Consider the following 19,273-nt stretch of genomic DNA (forward strand, 5'->3'; position numbering starts at 1 on the left):
TACATTGTTTTACTTACCATTAATTTACTGCATAATTGCTTCAAAAGTAATTAATTACCATTTCTGATTCGTACGCATTTATTGCTAACACATGCAGAATTAATAAAATATTAGTTTGTTCAATAGCTAAAGGCCCGTGCACTAGCTATGTGGCTTCGAGAGAGCTCTACTTTTATTCCAATGCTTCTCATGTGATGCGTTACATGATGAAACTCTGCAAGTCTGAATGTGGAGTCGGAATAGTCACAGTGTATCTACTCCTAGAACATGTGCTTGAAAAAGGAAGTTGCATAGCCCGTATGAATTTGAAATACAGAATTGATCACTTGATTAATTCAATCCGAAAGGGTAAAAATCGTAAACATAAAAAATCCAGTATTTCCATTATTATTGTGTTCACTAACAATAGATGTTCTTGATTGATTGAGTTGCTGTTTTAAGTCCACTTTATGCACAGTAAGGTTAATCGGGACTGGACCTACAGTATAAAGTGGGATCTGAACCACTATATGCCGCCTCCCGGAATAGGTTTTCTTGTCTCAAATACTTGTGTTGGAATTTAGATAATAATACTAAATGAAGTTACATATGGTTCAATCAACAATGTTTCCTTCTTCCTAGGAAATGCCTTTTTTTGTATTGTGTTTGTTCTGTACCATATTTACAGTTTCAATGTTCCGCGTACAGTTTAAAAATATTGAGTTTCTATAACAATGCCATTTGTTCTCATTTTCAGTTTTGAAAGATACCTTTCTTGATGATGTAGAGGGACTTGCAGCTTACCTCTTTGAACAAGAAGATATTAAAGTGGATGGAAGACTTACATGCAAAGAGCTATTTGAACGTTATACTTCATTCAGGGGGAAAAAGATAACCAACATGAAGGATTTTCTGACGGTATGTTCATTTACCAATTAATAAAAATATTTGCTAATCTTTGTGCACATGTAAAAATATTTTCTCACTGGAATTTATTTATTCATTCAAGACGTCGACGAATATATATATATATATATATATATGTCTGTCAAGAGAAAAAAAATGAATTCAGTCTTCATTAATGTAGGATTATATTTACACTGGTTGGTGGGGGGATTGAAATTAGCTATGGTCTCGGGCTCGGAGAGTATTCGGATGTTCATATATGTTCACTATGTACTTGTAAATACTGAGGAATGCCATCAGGTATGGCATTTAGAAGCACCTTAGGGTATGCAAGGGTATACAGAGAGCATGTATAACATCAGCTGGATCCAAAATCGTTTGTGGAGGCTGCCATGATTGTTCGTACCACGAACCTGTTGGGTCCAATTGTTAACAGTCAGAGAGGGTATTTCATTGGAGACGTTGTTGGTCTTTTATCAGAAAAGTAATGAAAAGGTTTTAATAACTAAACTTTTATGAAAAGAAGATTAAGAAATTTTATACAGTGTGGTATCTATTTACCAAACTCAATGCTCTATGTACGGACAGTACAGAATAAATGGAAATAGCAGTTAGATTACAACTCTTACTATCGTAAATGCATAAAAAACAGCACAAATATGAAAATACGAACAACATACAGTAGAGACGTTCACTCGCTGATAGCAGTGTTAGCCATTCCGGCTTCCGTTCATCGTCATTAGCCATTCAAACTGTGATGGACTGTTTAATTCTGGAGACTTTTTGAGGGCTAAACCTCCATACATGGTCAGCCTGGTGAGCTACTCGAAGATGTTGGTGTATAACATCTCTTGTAAATTGAATATGTTCTATTTCTCTTTCTTTTTTTACAAAGAAGTACTCTTCGAACATCGTTGACGTTCCCTTTGGGTCTACAGCGATCGGACTGAACTATGATGTAACGCTCAATATGTGGAAAAATATTGAAAAATATTCTCAGAAGGTGGTGCCATTGCAAATACCTATAATGTATATGTGTCACTTCTTTAAAGGTCTTGCATGCCACTCATGCCGAATGCATTCCCTTCCCAGATCGTCAAACGAATGACATTTTTAGCTAAACACTGAGTGACTTACCTGTTCAAGTAGAACTGCACACTCAGCTGAACATCTGTAACGTGTACAGTAACTGTTACCTGTTAAACAGCACAAAAGAAGAAATCGTCAAATAATTTTCAGATGAGTATTTTACAGCAGTAATGTAGTGAATAAAGATCACGAAATCCGAAGAGCTAGTATCAACCGCCTCTCTCATCCTTGCTTTCTGTGTGACAGCACTTCCTGGAAAAGTCAGGGCTAGATATTACAAACTTAATGTCTGGCCGTACAGTCAGAGAAAGTAATTTGTGGGCCACGTGACCTACAATACCATAACATCTTATAGCCTGTTGTCTATGCAACCCAAATAACAAAGTTGTCTCTTGATCCCGGTATCCACTTGTTGCAAACCAACGTATCGTATCCCCGTTCCGTATCAATCATTGATACGATACAGACCCCGATTTGTCGCGTAGCATCACTACGTTTGCATCATCCACCCTGTAGCATGATTGATACGGAAGTGCGATAGGGTGGTCCGTTCTTTTTATTCACAGTCTGGTCTCAAATGATGATTAGTACACCTCAGCAATTGACAGCAGCCGCATCTATTTTCATTAATTACGTTTCATCACAAATTAAAAAAAACGCAAGTCAGCACGTTGGTGGATGACAAATATGTGCGCTAACCGTGAACTGTATAGTGGAAGCAGACACAACGTTTCGTCAAGCCATTCTTGCACATGAAAGGCTGGCGTTAACCTCACGGTTTTTGGCCACTGGTGATTCCTACTCAAGTTTGCAGTAACTTTTTAAAATATCAAAGCAAGCCATAAGCATGATCGTTCCGGAAGTATGTCAAGCGATAGTGGAAGCATTGGAAGAAGACTCCATACAGGTAAGTCGAATATCATTCTATTACTGTTCAACATAAATTCTTTACACCGCACTCCCACTATGCAGATAGGAAAGATCTTAAATTTCGAAAATCTTTTAGGTACATTTAATAGGTCATGGACATTTGTCCTATCTGCTCTGATCATGAAAACAAAAATATTAGGACAAGATTAGTAAACATTTTTATTAACATATATCGGTAGGTTGAACACTTTAAATTTCCGAAGACAAAACGAGAGGAAAACTCTCCAAATGAACTGCGTGTGGTCTAATTTTTCTGAACATGAAACATTTTTATCAAAAAAAATTGTAATTGTGAGATTTCAGCAGAAAGGTGAGATTTCGGCATATAATGAACATTGTTCCTCTGCACATAAGGACGTACTTCCTCCAGGACGTGGTGACGTGAATTAAAGTCGTCAGCATTGAAATAGGGTGTCATGTCAGTTAAAGCTAAAGTGGTCTGATGTTGAGTAGCGTCTAGGGAGGCATGTTGAATGATGGGTTTCAGTTGTCGACTGATTATTATGACGTGGAAGTTGAGAATCTGAAGAGTCAGAGTAGAGAGGAGAGGCAGAGTAGCTGTGTGATGATCTGGTTACGTGGCTAGGAAAACAAGGAATCCTGGTGTAGTATCCCTCATTGGCGCGAGCAAATATAGCCATAATGTCAGTTTCAATGGAAAAACGAGTCTCGCTGTCATATTCACGCAATTTGGAAGCCACAAAATTGCCGAAATAGTAAGAATCGTCTGCTGGAGTTGCTGCTGAGGCAGACTGTAACATTTCGGTAAGCTTTGTCACTAGTGTAAACCTATTGTATCTAAGTCATCGTTGTAGGTATGCGTAGTATTTTACCTCAGTTGTGACATGTTTGACATATTTTGATGATTTTTTTTATGGATTTTATTGCGTTCGACGATGTTCTAGTCCTATTTTTTGCTCAATCTTATTTTTGGAGCCTCATCTTTGTAGGTATGCCTAGTATTTAACCTCAGTTGTGACATATTTGACATATTTTGATGATTTTTTTATGGATTTTATTGCGTTCGACGATGTTCTAGCCCTATTTTTTCCTCAATCTTATTTTTGGAGCCTCATCTTTGTAAGTATGCCATGATCTTACGTGATATAACTTAACCTATTCACTTTTTTACAGCCTTTTACGGGTTAAAATAATCTACAAAGTGTAAAATGGTTGTTACTATGTTATCCTTGTTGGTGGTCTCTCAGCGTAAACGGCTACGATGTATTTTTTGTTGATTTTATAGCATTTGACGATGTTCTAGCCCTATTTTTGCTCAATCTTATTTTGGAGCCTTATTTTTGTAGGTGGGGCCCTCAACGTAAACGTCTACGATGTATTTGGGGGCCTTATTTTTTTTTTGTAGGTGGGGGTCCTCAGCGTAAACGGCTACGATGTATTTTTTATGATGTGTGAGCCCCCTTTTCACGATGTATGTGGTGGCCTTTTTACAATGGGATTCAATGCCCCCTACTACTTTTGGAGGTCACAGTGGGGGCTCGCAGTGTTGCCAACTTCACAAAAATTTCACCATATGATATTTCACAGGCGAAGCTAACCTACAAATAGAAGTTGGCACTACTCAGTATTGCCATAAATTTCTATAGTATAGTGATTTTTTTATGTGTGAAGAATGTTTGGATCTAAGGTGAGTGTAATTTTTATAGAATTATCCAATTTTTTCTTGTATCTAAAACTGTTCAGTCACTCTTTCATTCTTGACATCATACAAAAAATTTTCTCTGCAATAAGAATGACGCTGCATAGAGAATCTGCAGGCAAGGCGTCATGGAACTCCCACACAATTTTGATTTTGGTACGATCGTTAACAACCACCTGCTTTCTCTTCGATGTGTTAACGACGAACATGGGTCTGCGAGCTATAAACTCATTGGGGTTGTAGTACACGTCCACATTGCCAGAGGTCACTCTCTTGTAAGCTGTGTACGCCTCGTACAGTTTCAGGTAGTCGTTGTATGCAATGTTCAGATTGTAGTTCTCACGCGGGAATATCTCGTTCCTGCCATTTTTGAGGTAGATGTTCTTGATCTTACAGTTGTCGAACTGGCTCGAATCTTTTTCTTGGTTGTTGTCCTTCCCTGTCTGGAAGAGCACAACCACAAACTCTGGCATATCGTACCGGATGCTGTTAAACTGTGTGGTCACGTCAAATTCAAAATGGTTGCCGGAAGCAGGTTTTTGCACGCACTAGTAACCGTAAAATTGGATGGGTACTTGGGGATTCTTCAAAATGTATGCTTTGTACTTGAGAGCGTAGTTAGTTTCGTATTCCACTACGGGCATGCGCAGCTCCATGGACTGGATGATGCACTTGGCAGGATCGGGTAGTGTGTTGTGAAGTGCTGAACCGTCTGCACTCAAGGTGGTGTAACACATCAGCGCACCGTTGTCGTTGGCGCTTCTGCGAAAAGTGACGCGCAAACCACCCTTCCACATAATCTCTGTGTAGTCGGAGAAGAAGCCAGGAAGCAGGCGCATGGGAAACAGTACTGTGTGACTTTGAGTTTTGATTTTTGTACCTGCTTCGAATCCTCCTGCCTGGTAGTATGCTGCATCGGTCTTGGAGAGTTTCAGTGTTCCCACAGCTGTAGAGGTAATCCCGGGGTAGTCAACCCTATCGATGACGGTGCCATGCTTTCTAACTTCCACCTGCGAGAACAGGTACGGCACAAAATTATCTACAAGTCTTAAATTTGCATTGGCAAGGAATGCTTCGCCGTTGTCTCTCTTCATAACATCAAACTTGATATACAAATCAGCTCTGTGAGGGTGAATAAACCCGTCCCCGACATCCACGTCGTATTCAATCTATCGATTCGCTTCATTGAGGTTGGCAAACGTGCGACGATTGGGTGAGAAGGACTGCAACTCGTAACTTTCGATTTGCTCCATAATGGTTATTTATTATATGTTAATCTCCACGACGGCAGTGGTCGTGGCTCCTGCAAAATCAACCACCTCTCCCTTCTCGTTGGTAATTGCCAATTCTATGTTGTCTATGCGATTACGAGATACAGGAAAGTATATCGGTGGGGAGGGTGTGTATATAATTGGCTCCATGAACTCAGAGTTTGGTTTGAACGTAGCGATAATACCTGTCTGCTTGTGACTCCCTGGGATGCCGTCCGAGGATTTGGTGATCATACCTTCTGCCACATTGCAATGTATGTTCAGAGTCTCGATGGCTAGAAATTTAGGAATGTTAGCACCGATGTCCTTGATGCCAGGTTCAAGCTTTGTGTTGTTCTCGAATCCCAAAAGCTCTCCGATGGTACCCAGGTATACGGTTTCCATGGCAGACACCAGTTCCACCCTGTGAGTTACAGAATCTTGCGACAGCAGTTCACGTCTTGACAATTGAGCTTACAAGGTAGACAGATTGTACTGGCCAGGGGTGATGCTGATTTTTTCGCTGCCAATTTTGATGGTATTGTTGTGTACCGTCACATTAGGTATCAGGTACATGCTGTAGAATGCACAAAGAGCAATAGATTTAGGATAGATGATATTGTCATGCAATGCGAGTTTCAGAAGCGAAGTCTCGCTTGTGAGATGGAATACTCCCATAGTGCTTCAGGTGCCACAATGCTTTCTGGAAATCCTCGATTGTTGGGTTATTTAATTGCGAGAGGAAGACAAGCATGGAAACGCAGAGATGGCCACAGTTCACATAGCTGAAACCCTGGATGCGTTCGTCATTGTAGTAGAGGTTGACAAGACTGAGATACTTTACCAACCCAGCAGGTGTCATGCCTCCGAATGAATCGAAAACAAATGCTTTGTTGTTGTTGACTTTGAGGTAGCATATCCAATGTGTACCTGGATTTTCGTAACTGTCTAGGTTAACCACACCACACTCTTTTTTCTTCACAACAGAGGGTAGAGAATCAGATAATGAAAACGCCCCTGAAGTGCTTGATCTCCAACGATTCGATCAAAGATTCAATATCGAAGTTGGACAGAGGCTCTTCTCTTTTTTTAACATTTTCAAAGCTTCGAGGTTGTTTTTTCGCTTTTGGTTACACCTTTCCCCTTCTCCTCCATAGCCAGGTTGTGGCGTTTCTGCTCTTCTAACTCGGCCTTGTTCCTTTTTGCATCGATGACAGTCTTGGCAATGGCGGCACTGCCTCCTGCCAAGCTGCCTACAGCACCCAAAACTGCCAAGATAGCCGGGATGCTGAATATGAAACCTCCAGTCTTCTGCTGCTTTCGCGAACTTTGTAACCTCCTCAACTGAGGAATGCTGAGCAGCAATTTCATTCCATGACCTTTTGCCAAGCAGGAATGTTTCTTCTCGCGCTGCTTTTTTTGTGAGAATTCCATCTAATGTTCCGAGAGACTTGAGGTTTGCATAGGGTATTTGGTAAACGACACCTTTGGGCTACATGGTGATAGTATGTTATTTATATATCTCGGGAGGGCAAGAGAAAATATCTGCTTTGCCTAATGCAATGAAGTGATAGTAGGTTGGTTATACATGTTGCTTTTTTTCACAAGGGTTATTTAGTTACAATCCCCACCCTAATTTTTGTTTTGTGTTCATGGCGATGGTCGTACCCAATGCGGCAACCCATTCACCTAGCGAGGCATATCTGCTGCCGATTCTCCCGAAAGCCGCATGCTCCAACTTTCTGTGAGCATCATGACGTGCGTCAAGATCGGCGTGAACATTGTAGGCAATGTCGTGGTCCTTGCATGCTGCGTCCAGTGGGTTCACTCCCTTGTCTCCTCTTTCCAGTCGCTGTTCGAGTTTCGTACCCAGATCGCAGTACTGGTAACCTGGCAGGTGCATCTCGAAGGGTAGCTTGTTGATAATATCGTTCACCAAACCTCGACCCTCGACTACATTCCAGAATTTTGGAGGCAGGGTGTTGATGATTGTGATAAGGTAACCTATACCTTTGTTGTTGTTGACAATGAAGTTGGTAAGCTTGGTGCTAATCATGTTCATGATGCCCACCTTCTCGTTGTGGAAGTTGCGATTGCCTGCATTTTCTTCGCCTGCGATAACCAGCAATCGATCTACAAGCTTCCTTACGTCGTCTACCCAAACAAACTCCTTGGGCAAGGTATTGTAGAGTTTGACACCGCTGCCAGTCTTGAGCTGGGTCCATATTGGCTTGATGAGGTTCCTGTACTATTCGCCACTGCTAGATTTCACGTGATTCTGTGTTGCATCGTTGTTTGGTACAGTGCGTCCGTCATGATCAAAATTTCTGTGTAACTTTGGTAATCCTTGTCTGTATAATCTTTAGGTTGCTTCTTAGTGATAAGTTCTCACAGTCCCACCGTGCCAGGATACCTGGCCGAGCTGTTCTTCTTGCCCAAATTAACTTTTACATCGTCGCACTCGGACGTGACTTTTGACTTTCCAATCTTCCAAACCACACCCTCGTTATGTTCCATGGTCGGGTACAATCCGAATACCTCGTCTTTTTCGAATTTCCCGTTGCTTAGATAATCCGTCGCCAACGGACCCAGCTCTACTAGCTTGTCCGAAGAGGTACTGCCTAGGGCCTGACGTCTCGGAGCCGGAGCAAGTTCGAACGGAGTAGTGTGAATGCTGGATATCGGTGTAAGTATGGTATAATTTCGAGCAGTAAGTGGCACAAGCTCGTTGATTAACTCTTTGTTTTGCTCGGTGACATCTTTGATTTCTTTACCAAGTCCACTGATTGCATCGATGAAAGGTTAGTCTTGAAGCTTTTTCTCTTCGTAAATTCCACGATTCTCGGATTTCCAACTCTTTAACCGTTTTGCCAGGTAGCTATGCAGCTTCAGGTTGTCGTCTGTAAGTTTGAGTTTCATTTTTTTTTGTATGTAGTTATTTATAATAGGTCAAGACGTTTCTTGTAACGTTGCAACGTTTAGAAAATTATTAATTTTGTTTCTGTATTTTCCGTTATTCGGTTTCCTCGTCATGTCTATTGTGACAAATCCGAAATCATCTTGGTTCCAGCATGAAGAGCAAAATTTGGAAAACTGATTGTAGTTTATGTCCCCACCTACATAATCATCGTAAGCGTGTTTTAAATTGGTGTAGTCTAGACGAAACAAACAAATGAAATTAGCATTGTCTTGGAGTAGCTGCTTGGGGATTTTGGAAAAAGTCTGAGCAAGGTAGAAGCAGTCCATGCCTCTGTGCCAACCCTGAGTAAAAAAATTGCGAATTTCTTTCTCGTTCTCTAGGATCACATAATCAAAAACCACCACCGAATTTTCGAGACAGCAGTCTAGTGGTATCACTTCAGAAGCAAATATAGCTATGCCTAGTCCCTCGTACAGTTTCGACAGCTGGCGATACTTCGGTTGCTCCAAAATTTTGGAGAAAACATACAGGTGCCTGTTCTTCCAGTTTAACCAGTTGGGTGCAAGAAGAAAATTATCAATAAGTAACGTTGTTTTTTCACATCCAGAAGGTCCAACATTGAGGCAGCGAACGTTGTCGGGTAGAAGCTCGCCATTTTTCCTATCCTGACGTTCCGATGAAAACCTGGCAGTCGCCATACCACATCCCAAGCACCTGTTACACAATCACCTCGTTTGCGTCTATCCAACTTTTTTCCTTGAGTCCCAGCCATTTCACCAACAGTTTGTCACCTTTTCTACGTAATACTTTTTCAATAAGATAGATGTCGGGGTATTTTGTTTTAGAAAGTTCCTCTTTGTAAAATCTTCCTTTCAGAATTTCGTCGCGATTATCTTCTATTATATACGTGTGATGGTTTCCGGGTAAGACTCGAACTATGGTGAAAAGTTCCATACTCCAATTTTTAGTGAAGCCTTTTTCAAACGCACGCTTAAATTTACTGATTCTCACCTGATCTCCAATTTTGTATTTCGGTTTCTTGCTTGTAAATTTGTACTTTGGACAATAAACCGTAGAAATTAAATGATGCTCGTCAGATTTGTTGACGTCAGCTGGTTTCATGTTTATCGTGCGATGCAAACTGTGATATAGCTGTTAACAAGTTCCGGAAGAATGTCGAACCACTTGTAATTCCCCTGAAGCGTGAATCGTTTCCACATGCGTGTTTTGAGTGTTCGGTTGAAACGTTCCACTATGCTGGCTTTGATGTGACTAAAGGTGGAGAAATGTTGAATATTTTGTTTTTTGAATAAATTGCCGAAAGATAGAGTTGTAGAATTCTTTTCCGTTGTCTGTTTGAAGAAATCGAGGTCGCCTGCCACTTTTATCGAAAATAGTTTTGAATTATTTCACTACACAGGTTCCTGTTTTTGCCTTGAGGGGTAACGGTGAGAAGATACGGTCTATAACGGTGAGAAGATACTTGTATCCTTTGTTGATTTTATGTAAATTTTTTAAGTTGCCACTGCTCATTTCCACAAGGTCAGCTTTCCACAGGTCGTCTATGCTTTTGGTTACTACCGCCAATCGCTTACAATTTCGTCGTGCAGAATTGTGCAGCTCGTTCACAATAGCCTGCCTAGACATTGCGCGAAAATAAAAATATAGCTTGGATGGGATTTCTGGCTGCAGACAATGCTGGATTTTCTATGACCAGTTTGTCTCCTATTTCTATGTCAATAATTTGAGTGGAAATCTTCGGCATAGGCAGTCCCGCGAGTTTTGGGGTGGGTGAAATCGTCCAACTCCACTCCTCTTATTTTAGGCTCATCACCGATGTTTGTCACGGTCATGGTTGGGTAGTGGGTTGCGTGAGGCAAAGACCAGCAGGAAATCTTGACAAACTGAAGTGTGCCAGCGAGGAAAAATTGGAGATAGGCTTTAGCAGGAGTGAACATGTAGAGTTTGGAACCTGGATTGAAGGGCGAGGAAAACTCTTTGTTTGGAATCCTGTACAGTTCGATGATAATTGTGGACTTGAGATTGTCGATGCTGGCGTTCAGAGTGTTCACGTTGGTTCGAACCTCACTCTCTACGTCCTCCAATCTACCGTTCACCGATTCCAGGTGTTCCTCGATAGCATGATCAACAGGGTCATAGTCAGGCTTAATCTTCACATCGACAATTAGTCTCTTGAATTTTTCGTTTAAGGCATGCAGTTGGGTGCTGAAATTCGCTATGGCTGATGCCTGGCTTGCCTCGATACTACCAATTTGCTCTCTCACGCTGGCAATAATCTGCTGTAGACTTTAAACAAGATTCAACTTGGAGCTCTGTATTGCGAGGTCGTGGACCTGGGTTCTAATTTCCGCAAACAATTCATGTAGCTGGCTGATGTTCTGGTTGGTGGGTAAGGTTGCAACAGACTCCCGAATCGATTCAATTTCGATTTGGATGTTTTTGATGTCGTCGGATTTGAGTATTTGGTTGAGAGCCCTCTTTACACTTTTAAGTTCCTGCGACTTAGGTAGGGTGGTCACCATATTTTGGAGCGACTTCAAAGCTTTTTTCACCGCATCCAACTCGCAGGCAGCAGCAGCAGCACGTATGCCTTCTTGCAATTGCGTTATGTTGTTCTGGGTGGGGTGGATTGTTGCTGGGTTTCTAACTTAGCCTGTATATCGTCGATCAAGTGATGGAAATGGGACAACTCGGATTCGGTATTCAGATTTTGAAGCTTGGAGATCTGCTGCTGGACGCTGGCCAGTGTATCCCTGATGCTAGGCAGTTGGGATTCCAGTGCTTCGTGTACGTTTGCTAGATCATTTCTAATGACAGCAAGAGCATCCTCAATATGGGCTATGGTGCCTTGCAGCTTCCCGAAATCTTCGAAGGTCTCAAGTTGGAGTTTGATGTTGGCCATGCTACGGGCAATGGCATTCAGCTCGCTGGACGAAGGTAGATTGTCAATAAAATCCTCTAGCGTTTGGAGTTTAGTTTTAACTTCGTTGATGGCTGCATGCAAACGGTCCGTTTGAAGCTCAGCCTTGATGCTCTCCAACGTAGGAATTTCGAACGATTGAAACTGTTCGTGCAATTTGGCAATACTTGCATTCACGCGATCGTAGTCATCTTGAGTTTTTATACTCTGGATAATGTTTTGCAGTTCAGTCTGGATGGTGCTAGTTTGGTCTTGCAAGTGTCGCTTCAGCTGTTCCACGTCAGAAGTTTGCGCTTGCTGCAGCTTCACAAGTTTGTTTTGGAGCTTGCCTACAATCAGTGCCAGGTTCTCGAGGTTGTCTATTGACGCGAGGTCGGTATATTTTTGCAGCAGCGATTTAAGCTCGGCGTCAATTTTGAGTACGGGTTCCAGGCACTGAGACTGCAGGCTGGCTATCTCGGTCTGGAGGCTAGAGTTGAGCGTGGACAGCAGAGCTTGCAGGTCGCTTCGCAGCTTCTTCACCCTGACGTCAAGCATGAGTAGCTCGTCGCCGTGATCATCGCGCTTGGTGTGACCAAAGATGTCATTAGGCATTGTTGCTATGGTTATTTATTATAGGGTAGGTGATTTTCATTTCTATAAAAAGAGGGATGAGTTTATCGTAGTCGTCCAAGAGCTCCACGTACAGGCGATCGCCAGCAGATACATCGTACGTAGTGGTACTGTCCATCCTATCATGCTTGATGCGATAGATATTCTTGCCATAGGAAACCTTGGCCTCCCCTTTGTTCTCGGGATTCATGTTGAACTTAAGTTTGCCAGAGATGGGGAACTGGTAATAATTCAAGTTGTTGTTGAATACATAGAAAGTTTTGCCCACGTCATCGTCGTACTGGGTCAGGATGCTGTTGAGATGAATAATGAGCAAACCGTTGAGTTTAGATAGTAGGGAGGGCAACAGGTCCAAGTTCAGAGGTGATGATGATGGTGTAGTTTGGATGGGTACCTCCATAGCTTGCTTCCTGAAGCCAAACAGGTTCATAGGCATGGTTATTTTATATGCTTGTGTTGATAGAAATATTGCCAGCAGTTAGGTTAGTTGCATGTAAATTTTTTTTGTATGATATAATAATTGATTTTTCTTTTGTATGTGTACGATGTTTTTTCTTAAGTGCATTGTATGCATTTCTTACTACTATGTAAACGATAGTGCCCCAAGGAAACGTGTGGATCCCACAAGACAAAATACATCTTTTATCATCATGCTGATCTAATGCTACTTTCCTAACTTTGTTTGTTGTAATCACATGGTCTACACTTTGGATTCTTTTTTCCAATCGTAGCTCCGGCTTCAATGTCTTCAGACAATCAATATAGTTTTGAAATGAAAGTTTGTTTTGTACAGTATTTTTACCAACACCTTTAGCTTTCTTCGTGATGCTGCTCTCAGTTCTTAATGTATACATTTTGGAGCGCAAACTAGCAAACTCGAGAATTATGTCACCGTTACACTCGTCTTTTAATTTACCTAGAACTTTTTTTGTTACTAGATGGAATTTCAAATCTGTTCGGTTGAGGGTAGGAAGAAGTATCATAATAATCAAGCAAGGACGGATTTTTTACATCTTCATATAGATTGGATGTTTTAATGCTATAAATAAAACTGTCGGTGTCCATGTAAAGTAATGAAATGCTATCGTTGTAGAAAGGTTGCATAACATTGTAGTGAAATTGAAACATGTGAAGTTTCGATAAATCTAAAACTGTTGCTCCCACATAAATTGGTTTTCGGAATTTTATTACTTTTATATCTAGATTGAAAAGTGTCAGACTCTTGTTGTAAATTTTTCGTGATTTAAATCTAGGATCAGCAACCCACTTACTGCATTTTTTTTCATCTGAAACCAATCTCACGTCCACGAGATTTCTCACGTTCTCCATTGTCTTGCCATATACAGCATTGTTCATCAATTTGAAAAAATCTTTGTCTAAATCGGAAGTGGCAACTGTTCTATCTTGTGTGTTTGTTTCAGTGTATGGTTTGAGCCACTCGGAATGTTTAAAGGACTCTTCTAGTATCCAATACCTTAACACCCATCGCAATCAAACACTGTAGACTTTTGTAATAGAGAACGTATCTTTCTTTTTCTCTAAAGTTAAAAAAAGCTTGTGTTGATTAGAATTAGGTGGACATTTAAGTTCTGGTTCCTGTGGTAAATCGGAAAAAATATCATGCAAATTGTCTGGAAATTCAATATCCACTTCTGCAAAAAAAAAAAAAAAAAAAATCACAATCGTCAAAATCAATAATATTTATGGAAGTTGGTTCTATCCATTCGAAACCTCCATAAGGAAGTTTCTGTATCATAGCTTTTCCATAGAGATTATTAACGTAGATGTAAAAAATGTAATTCGATGGTTTATTCGCATCATATTTTTCTTCCATTGGCATGTTGTTGGCTTCTGCATGTCTCTGTGCACATTGTACCATCCCACCCCGAATCCCTCTCTCGATGAAAAGTGACATGTCTACATCTGTTAATAATTCTAACTTAATTTTAGTTTGCAACAACATTGCAGACCACGCTAATCCCGGGAGGCTGAAGAAAATCGCAGGGTCCAACTTGTAAATAGACATTGACGTTTTCCTGAATGCTTGAAAAACATCTGCAACTATTTGTTACGTCTAATTTCAAGTATGCGTTGTGATAATCTCCGAATGTTTTACATTCTAGTTTATCCCACATCAGTTGTGCATGTTCGTATTCTATGTCCGTAGTTCCTGTTTTTCTCAGTTTACTGAAGAATTCTTTTTGAGGAGGGAGAGTGTCGTCATTAAATTTAGATTCATTGTTTACGTATTCATACGGATGAATCCCTTTACTTCTAATCAGTTTTATATCTATGTTGGGAAAACTAGCTTTCGTAATTTTGAATTGTTCGTCACAAAGTTTACTTGCTAGAGGGTCCAAACTTGCAGAGAGAAATCTGAACGAGTCAAGAAACCTCATCTCTATGGTTTCATTTGTCCCCGAAATCTTAACTTCCTTACTTATAGAAATGTATCGTTCTTTATTTTGAGCAAAAATATATTTTTTTTTTGCGTGTCATATCTAAGTTTCCGAATTAAGAGATGAAAATCGTAATTCGATCCATTATGAAAAAATATGGGGACAAATTTGGGCCTTTGAATTTTGAGGTTGCTAGCATTACAGATTCCGTTAATGAAACACCGTCTGTGTGCGAATGGTGAAACACTTTACGTTTCTCATTTGTGAAGTATTGATTGCACACTGGACACTCGACAGTTTCATCAAATATTTTTTGTTCCTCTGTTGTCAACAAATTCATCGGTTTGGATATTTGCAAGAAGCTGTCACTTTTCTGAACCTCCTCTTCCATCTTTTCAAAAAATGTTCGATAACATTCGGTCCACGGTATACATATGGTTCATTTATTTCATCTTGTCGTACGACAATATAACCAAAACTATTTGGTTCATGAAGCTGGTATGGCGTTCTGGAGGAAATTTGTGGATTTGGTTTGCAGGAGGGCAGTGGCTTCAGAAAAGATTCAAAATCTGTGACGATAATGGCTCAATGTTCAAACAAAGCCTTGTACATTTTGAATTCTTCGACTTCGTTCTTTTTGGGCATCAACATTCGAGCTGGTTTGTTGTCACCGCAATACATTTCATGTTCAACACGTTTTTCAATATCAATTTGCTGTGCGGTATATATTTGGTGATTGAATTATCTTCGATCATTAAATGTGGTCAAACACCTTGGACAAACCTCGATGTGATTTGCATATTTTGTTGCTTGACTTCTGAGTAGTCGTGATAGTGAACGAATAAGGCAGTAATGGTGAATATTGTTGTTTGAAATTAGAAGAAGATTAATTATATGAGCATTATTATCGTTGATATAATTTATCGTGATGGGATGCACAAGATGTTTTTCTGACGTATAAGAATATACATTAATAGCAATGTGTTTTTCATCAGAATCTCGTGCGCGCGACTCGAACTTTGATATGTCTGACAATGCCACGGGGTATTCAATGTTAGACATTACATTTTCAAACTCTGTCTCGTACTGCTTGTAATGATAAACTCCATCTGGATTATTTTTCCAATGAACAGGATACAGAGCTGCCAAGATGCACCAAAGAAAGCATTTTGAGTTATTATTTTGAATATTTAACACTGCTTTCTTGCTTTGAATGTTCGGTGATAGAGGGACGTAGCTCGATGCAGAAAAAATGCATGAATTTGTTCACGTAAACGGTTAATGTATGAGGACTACCACAAAAAGACCATCCCGACCCCTTAGCCTCGAAAGTGTCATGTTTCATAATCAACTCATTTGACAGATTAGAGTAAAACTCGTCCAAATTTTCAACATCTGCCAAATAAGGAGCCTGGTTTTTGGTACGATGATAAAAAAAACTTTTGTACCATCGACTTTCTCATATTCGGAACATAAATCAACGTATACTTTTATGGAATTATTTTCAAGATTACTTTTCAAAGTATTCAGTAAAAAAGTTTTCGCTTCACGCAAGAAACTATGAATGTCACGGCCTGCTTCCGACGTAAATGATAAATCCTGAAGTCGACCATTAAATGCAGACCTAACTGGTTTATATTTATTATTTAATTTAATTTGATTTGGAGCAGAAGCTTCAGCTTCAGAATAATCAATTTTTCTTTTCAATGTTCCTTCTCCGGTCAATGATTTGCAAATTTTCAAATGTCTACTTAGATGTAGAATGCTAATTTATTTTCCACATTGAGCACAGGTTTTAGAAGATAACAAACGATTTGCTCCGTTACACCTTGTCTTATGTATCAATAAATTGTTCTTTGAAATTAGTTTCCCACAAGTGACACATTCGATCTTATCTTTCTTACGAGTAAAACAGGTAGGTGATTCAATTTTTTATATGCTTTAAAATATGCGCAAACAAACGATAGAGATTTCAGATATGTTATTTATATGAAATTTAATGGGATATCACCAACTAAAAATTCAACCTGATAATACTATTCCCTATGAAAACTCTATGACGTTACTTGGGTTTTTCCGCCAAATTATATGATTCTAGTCTCCTATACTTTGGTAGAGCCATTTCAAGTTCTATCCCCCAGGATGTGGGTTCCTCTGCCAATCCAGCAAAGGTGAGAAATCAGCACTATGCTCTGACTTATATAGATTTATAGAGCCAATAGAAATCTTGCTTACTTAAACCAATCAGAAAACACCACGTATAAATTATCAGCCAATCAAAATCTCTGTTTTTTAACTATCATATAAAAAAATGCAAAATATCCCAGTTTCAATTCGATCCATCTGTCTGAATCGAAGAAACTGACAATTCGTATATCACTGTATGCTTGTCCCTATTAGCACCTCTTTTGCTGTTGTTGCTAAATTAATTTTCACTAATTGGCAATTTTCTTGAAGAGGTATAATACAACAAGATACGGCGGTATGAGAAATATGCAAATTTAAAGATATTTTAGCGAATTACGCCGGCATAAGCTAAGTTCGTATTGCTAGAAGGCCTTCGTCGTTGCAAGTCACCTAACCCATTCACTGGCAAAAAGAGTTAAAAATGTTGACGTACTGAAAAAAATAACTTGTCTCCCTCAAGCATTCATCGAGTTCCAACATTTGCACATAGATGGCTCTGTTATTGTTTTTTTTGGTCACTTGAAATATCGAATATCTCTAAAAACGGAGAAAAATAAGCAAGAAAAATAACAACAGCTATGTGCAAATGAAATAACTGACTGAATTTTATTGCCCAATTCACTTACCATGAGGTCTACAGTGGAGGTGTGTGAATGGAGTGCTAAAAAAGCTTTGGGAAGGTAAAAAATCAGTATGATAATGGGAATGTTGGTGGGTTGGAGTTTAAATTTATACATGTGCACAGGGGAAACTTTTCTTTTTTACCTGTGAAGGTTCTAAGGTGGGTGAACATGTTGGAAAAGCACTAGTATATACATATACCAAAGTTACATGGTTCTAGCTCCCATAGGAGTCGAGATACTCAACGTCTTATAAAATGTCTTAAGACAAATATCTTAATCTTTAAGAAAGTCGACTTCCGGTCTGTCAAGATGTTATTTCCGGTCTGTCAAGGAAATTTTCGTAACCCTCGGATGCATGTGTGGGGTCATTTTGACCCCACTGTCTGTTTATTTCCTGGTATTATAATAAAACCTAAATAAAAAATTCTGATTTTCTGTGACATCTTACCATTATACTTCAGCTATAGAAACATGTATAAATAAATTTCTTACAATTTATTTTAAATTATATTTTCAACTTTTTTTTAACAATACCCCTCCTTTCCATGTGTGGGGTCATTTTGACCCCAGCCTGAAAACAGCAGGAAAACATTCATAAAGGGAAATTGATCCTACATATTATGTTCAATTATGCTCAAACTAAAGGCAATCATCTCAAGGTCAACCACCCACCCTGCCATGACTCACTGCAAAGTGCACATGCGCAGATGTATTTGGCGCATATCGAGGAGGAACAAGCCACCACTTATTGTGTAACGAAGCGGCGTGTGAGTCGGTCGGTATTTCTACAGTTCGTCGTTTAGATTTCATTGTTGCGTACGAAGAGTTGCTGACAGCATCTGGTAGGTCGTCGCATTGTATTTGTGACCAGGTACTTTCTTAGTTCTGTTTTGTACCACTCTAAAAGCCTCTGTGTATTACATTGAAAGTGACACTGCCAGTAATGACCACAAGAGGATTCACTCTGAATAAAATTCACGAGCTGCTAGAAGAAGACGATGATGGTGTTGCTAGTTACACGGACAGCTTTGACGAAGAGGATGGTGTTACAGAAGCGGAAGAGGTTCCGAAAGAGAGCAGCGATATTGAAACAGACATAAGCAGTGAAGACCGTCAGGAGGATTATGCAACAGAATACCAAGAACCTTTCGGCATGATCTCAAAGAATGGAATTCAGTCGAAAAGCAAGCCGTCAAGCTCTTATCAGACTGCTGTACACAACATCATACGAGAACCAGCAAGTCTGCCGCGGTCTGTAGTCTTGACGTCACCAAAAGAAAGCTTCGACTTATTCATTTCCTCAAACATTTTGGAGGAAATTTTACAGTGCACGAATTTAGAGGGAAGAAGAGTCGCAGTGAAATATGTTAAAAAGTGGACTGATCTAACATTGGAAGAGCTTCAGGCTTTCATTGGCATCTTCCTTATCGCGGGGACTGAGAGAATTTGGGATGTTCCTGTTCGTGAGCTTTTTCTCAACAGTCTCCAACCCGAAGTACAAAGCACCCTTTGGAGTAAATCGTTTCGAAGACATCAGAAGACTGCTCCGATTTGATGACAAACGTACTCGCGCTGCACGTCTGGAGACTGATCACATGTGCTGCATTTCGATATATCTGGACACTTTTTATCGAAAACTGTGGCAGAATCATGGTACCCGGCACCTTTCTCATGATTGATGAACAGTTAGTGCTTTTCGTGCGAGATGCAAGTTTGTGCAATACATGCAAAGTAAGCCGGCTAATTACGGCATCAAGATCTTCTGGTTGTGCGATGC

The 19,273-nt window shown here is 40.0% G+C and overlaps 1 protein-coding gene across 1 annotated transcript in view; it reads left to right on the top strand.

Annotated features, from left to right (window-relative positions):
* Positions 1-19,273, top strand: part of LOC145988917 (atlastin-3-like) — a 284,911-nt gene that overhangs the window by 82,035 nt on the left and 183,603 nt on the right. The window contains exon 7 of the mRNA XM_083124215.1: positions 737-897. Within this exon, the coding sequence (XP_082980341.1) occupies positions 737-897 (161 nt within the window). The remainder of the gene's footprint in view (positions 1-736; positions 898-19,273) is intronic.

Source organism: Lepisma saccharinum, chromosome 6, assembly GCF_977018435.1.
Source record: "Lepisma saccharinum chromosome 6, izLepSacc3.1, whole genome shotgun sequence".
NCBI classification, from domain to species: domain Eukaryota; kingdom Metazoa; phylum Arthropoda; class Insecta; order Zygentoma; family Lepismatidae; genus Lepisma; species Lepisma saccharinum.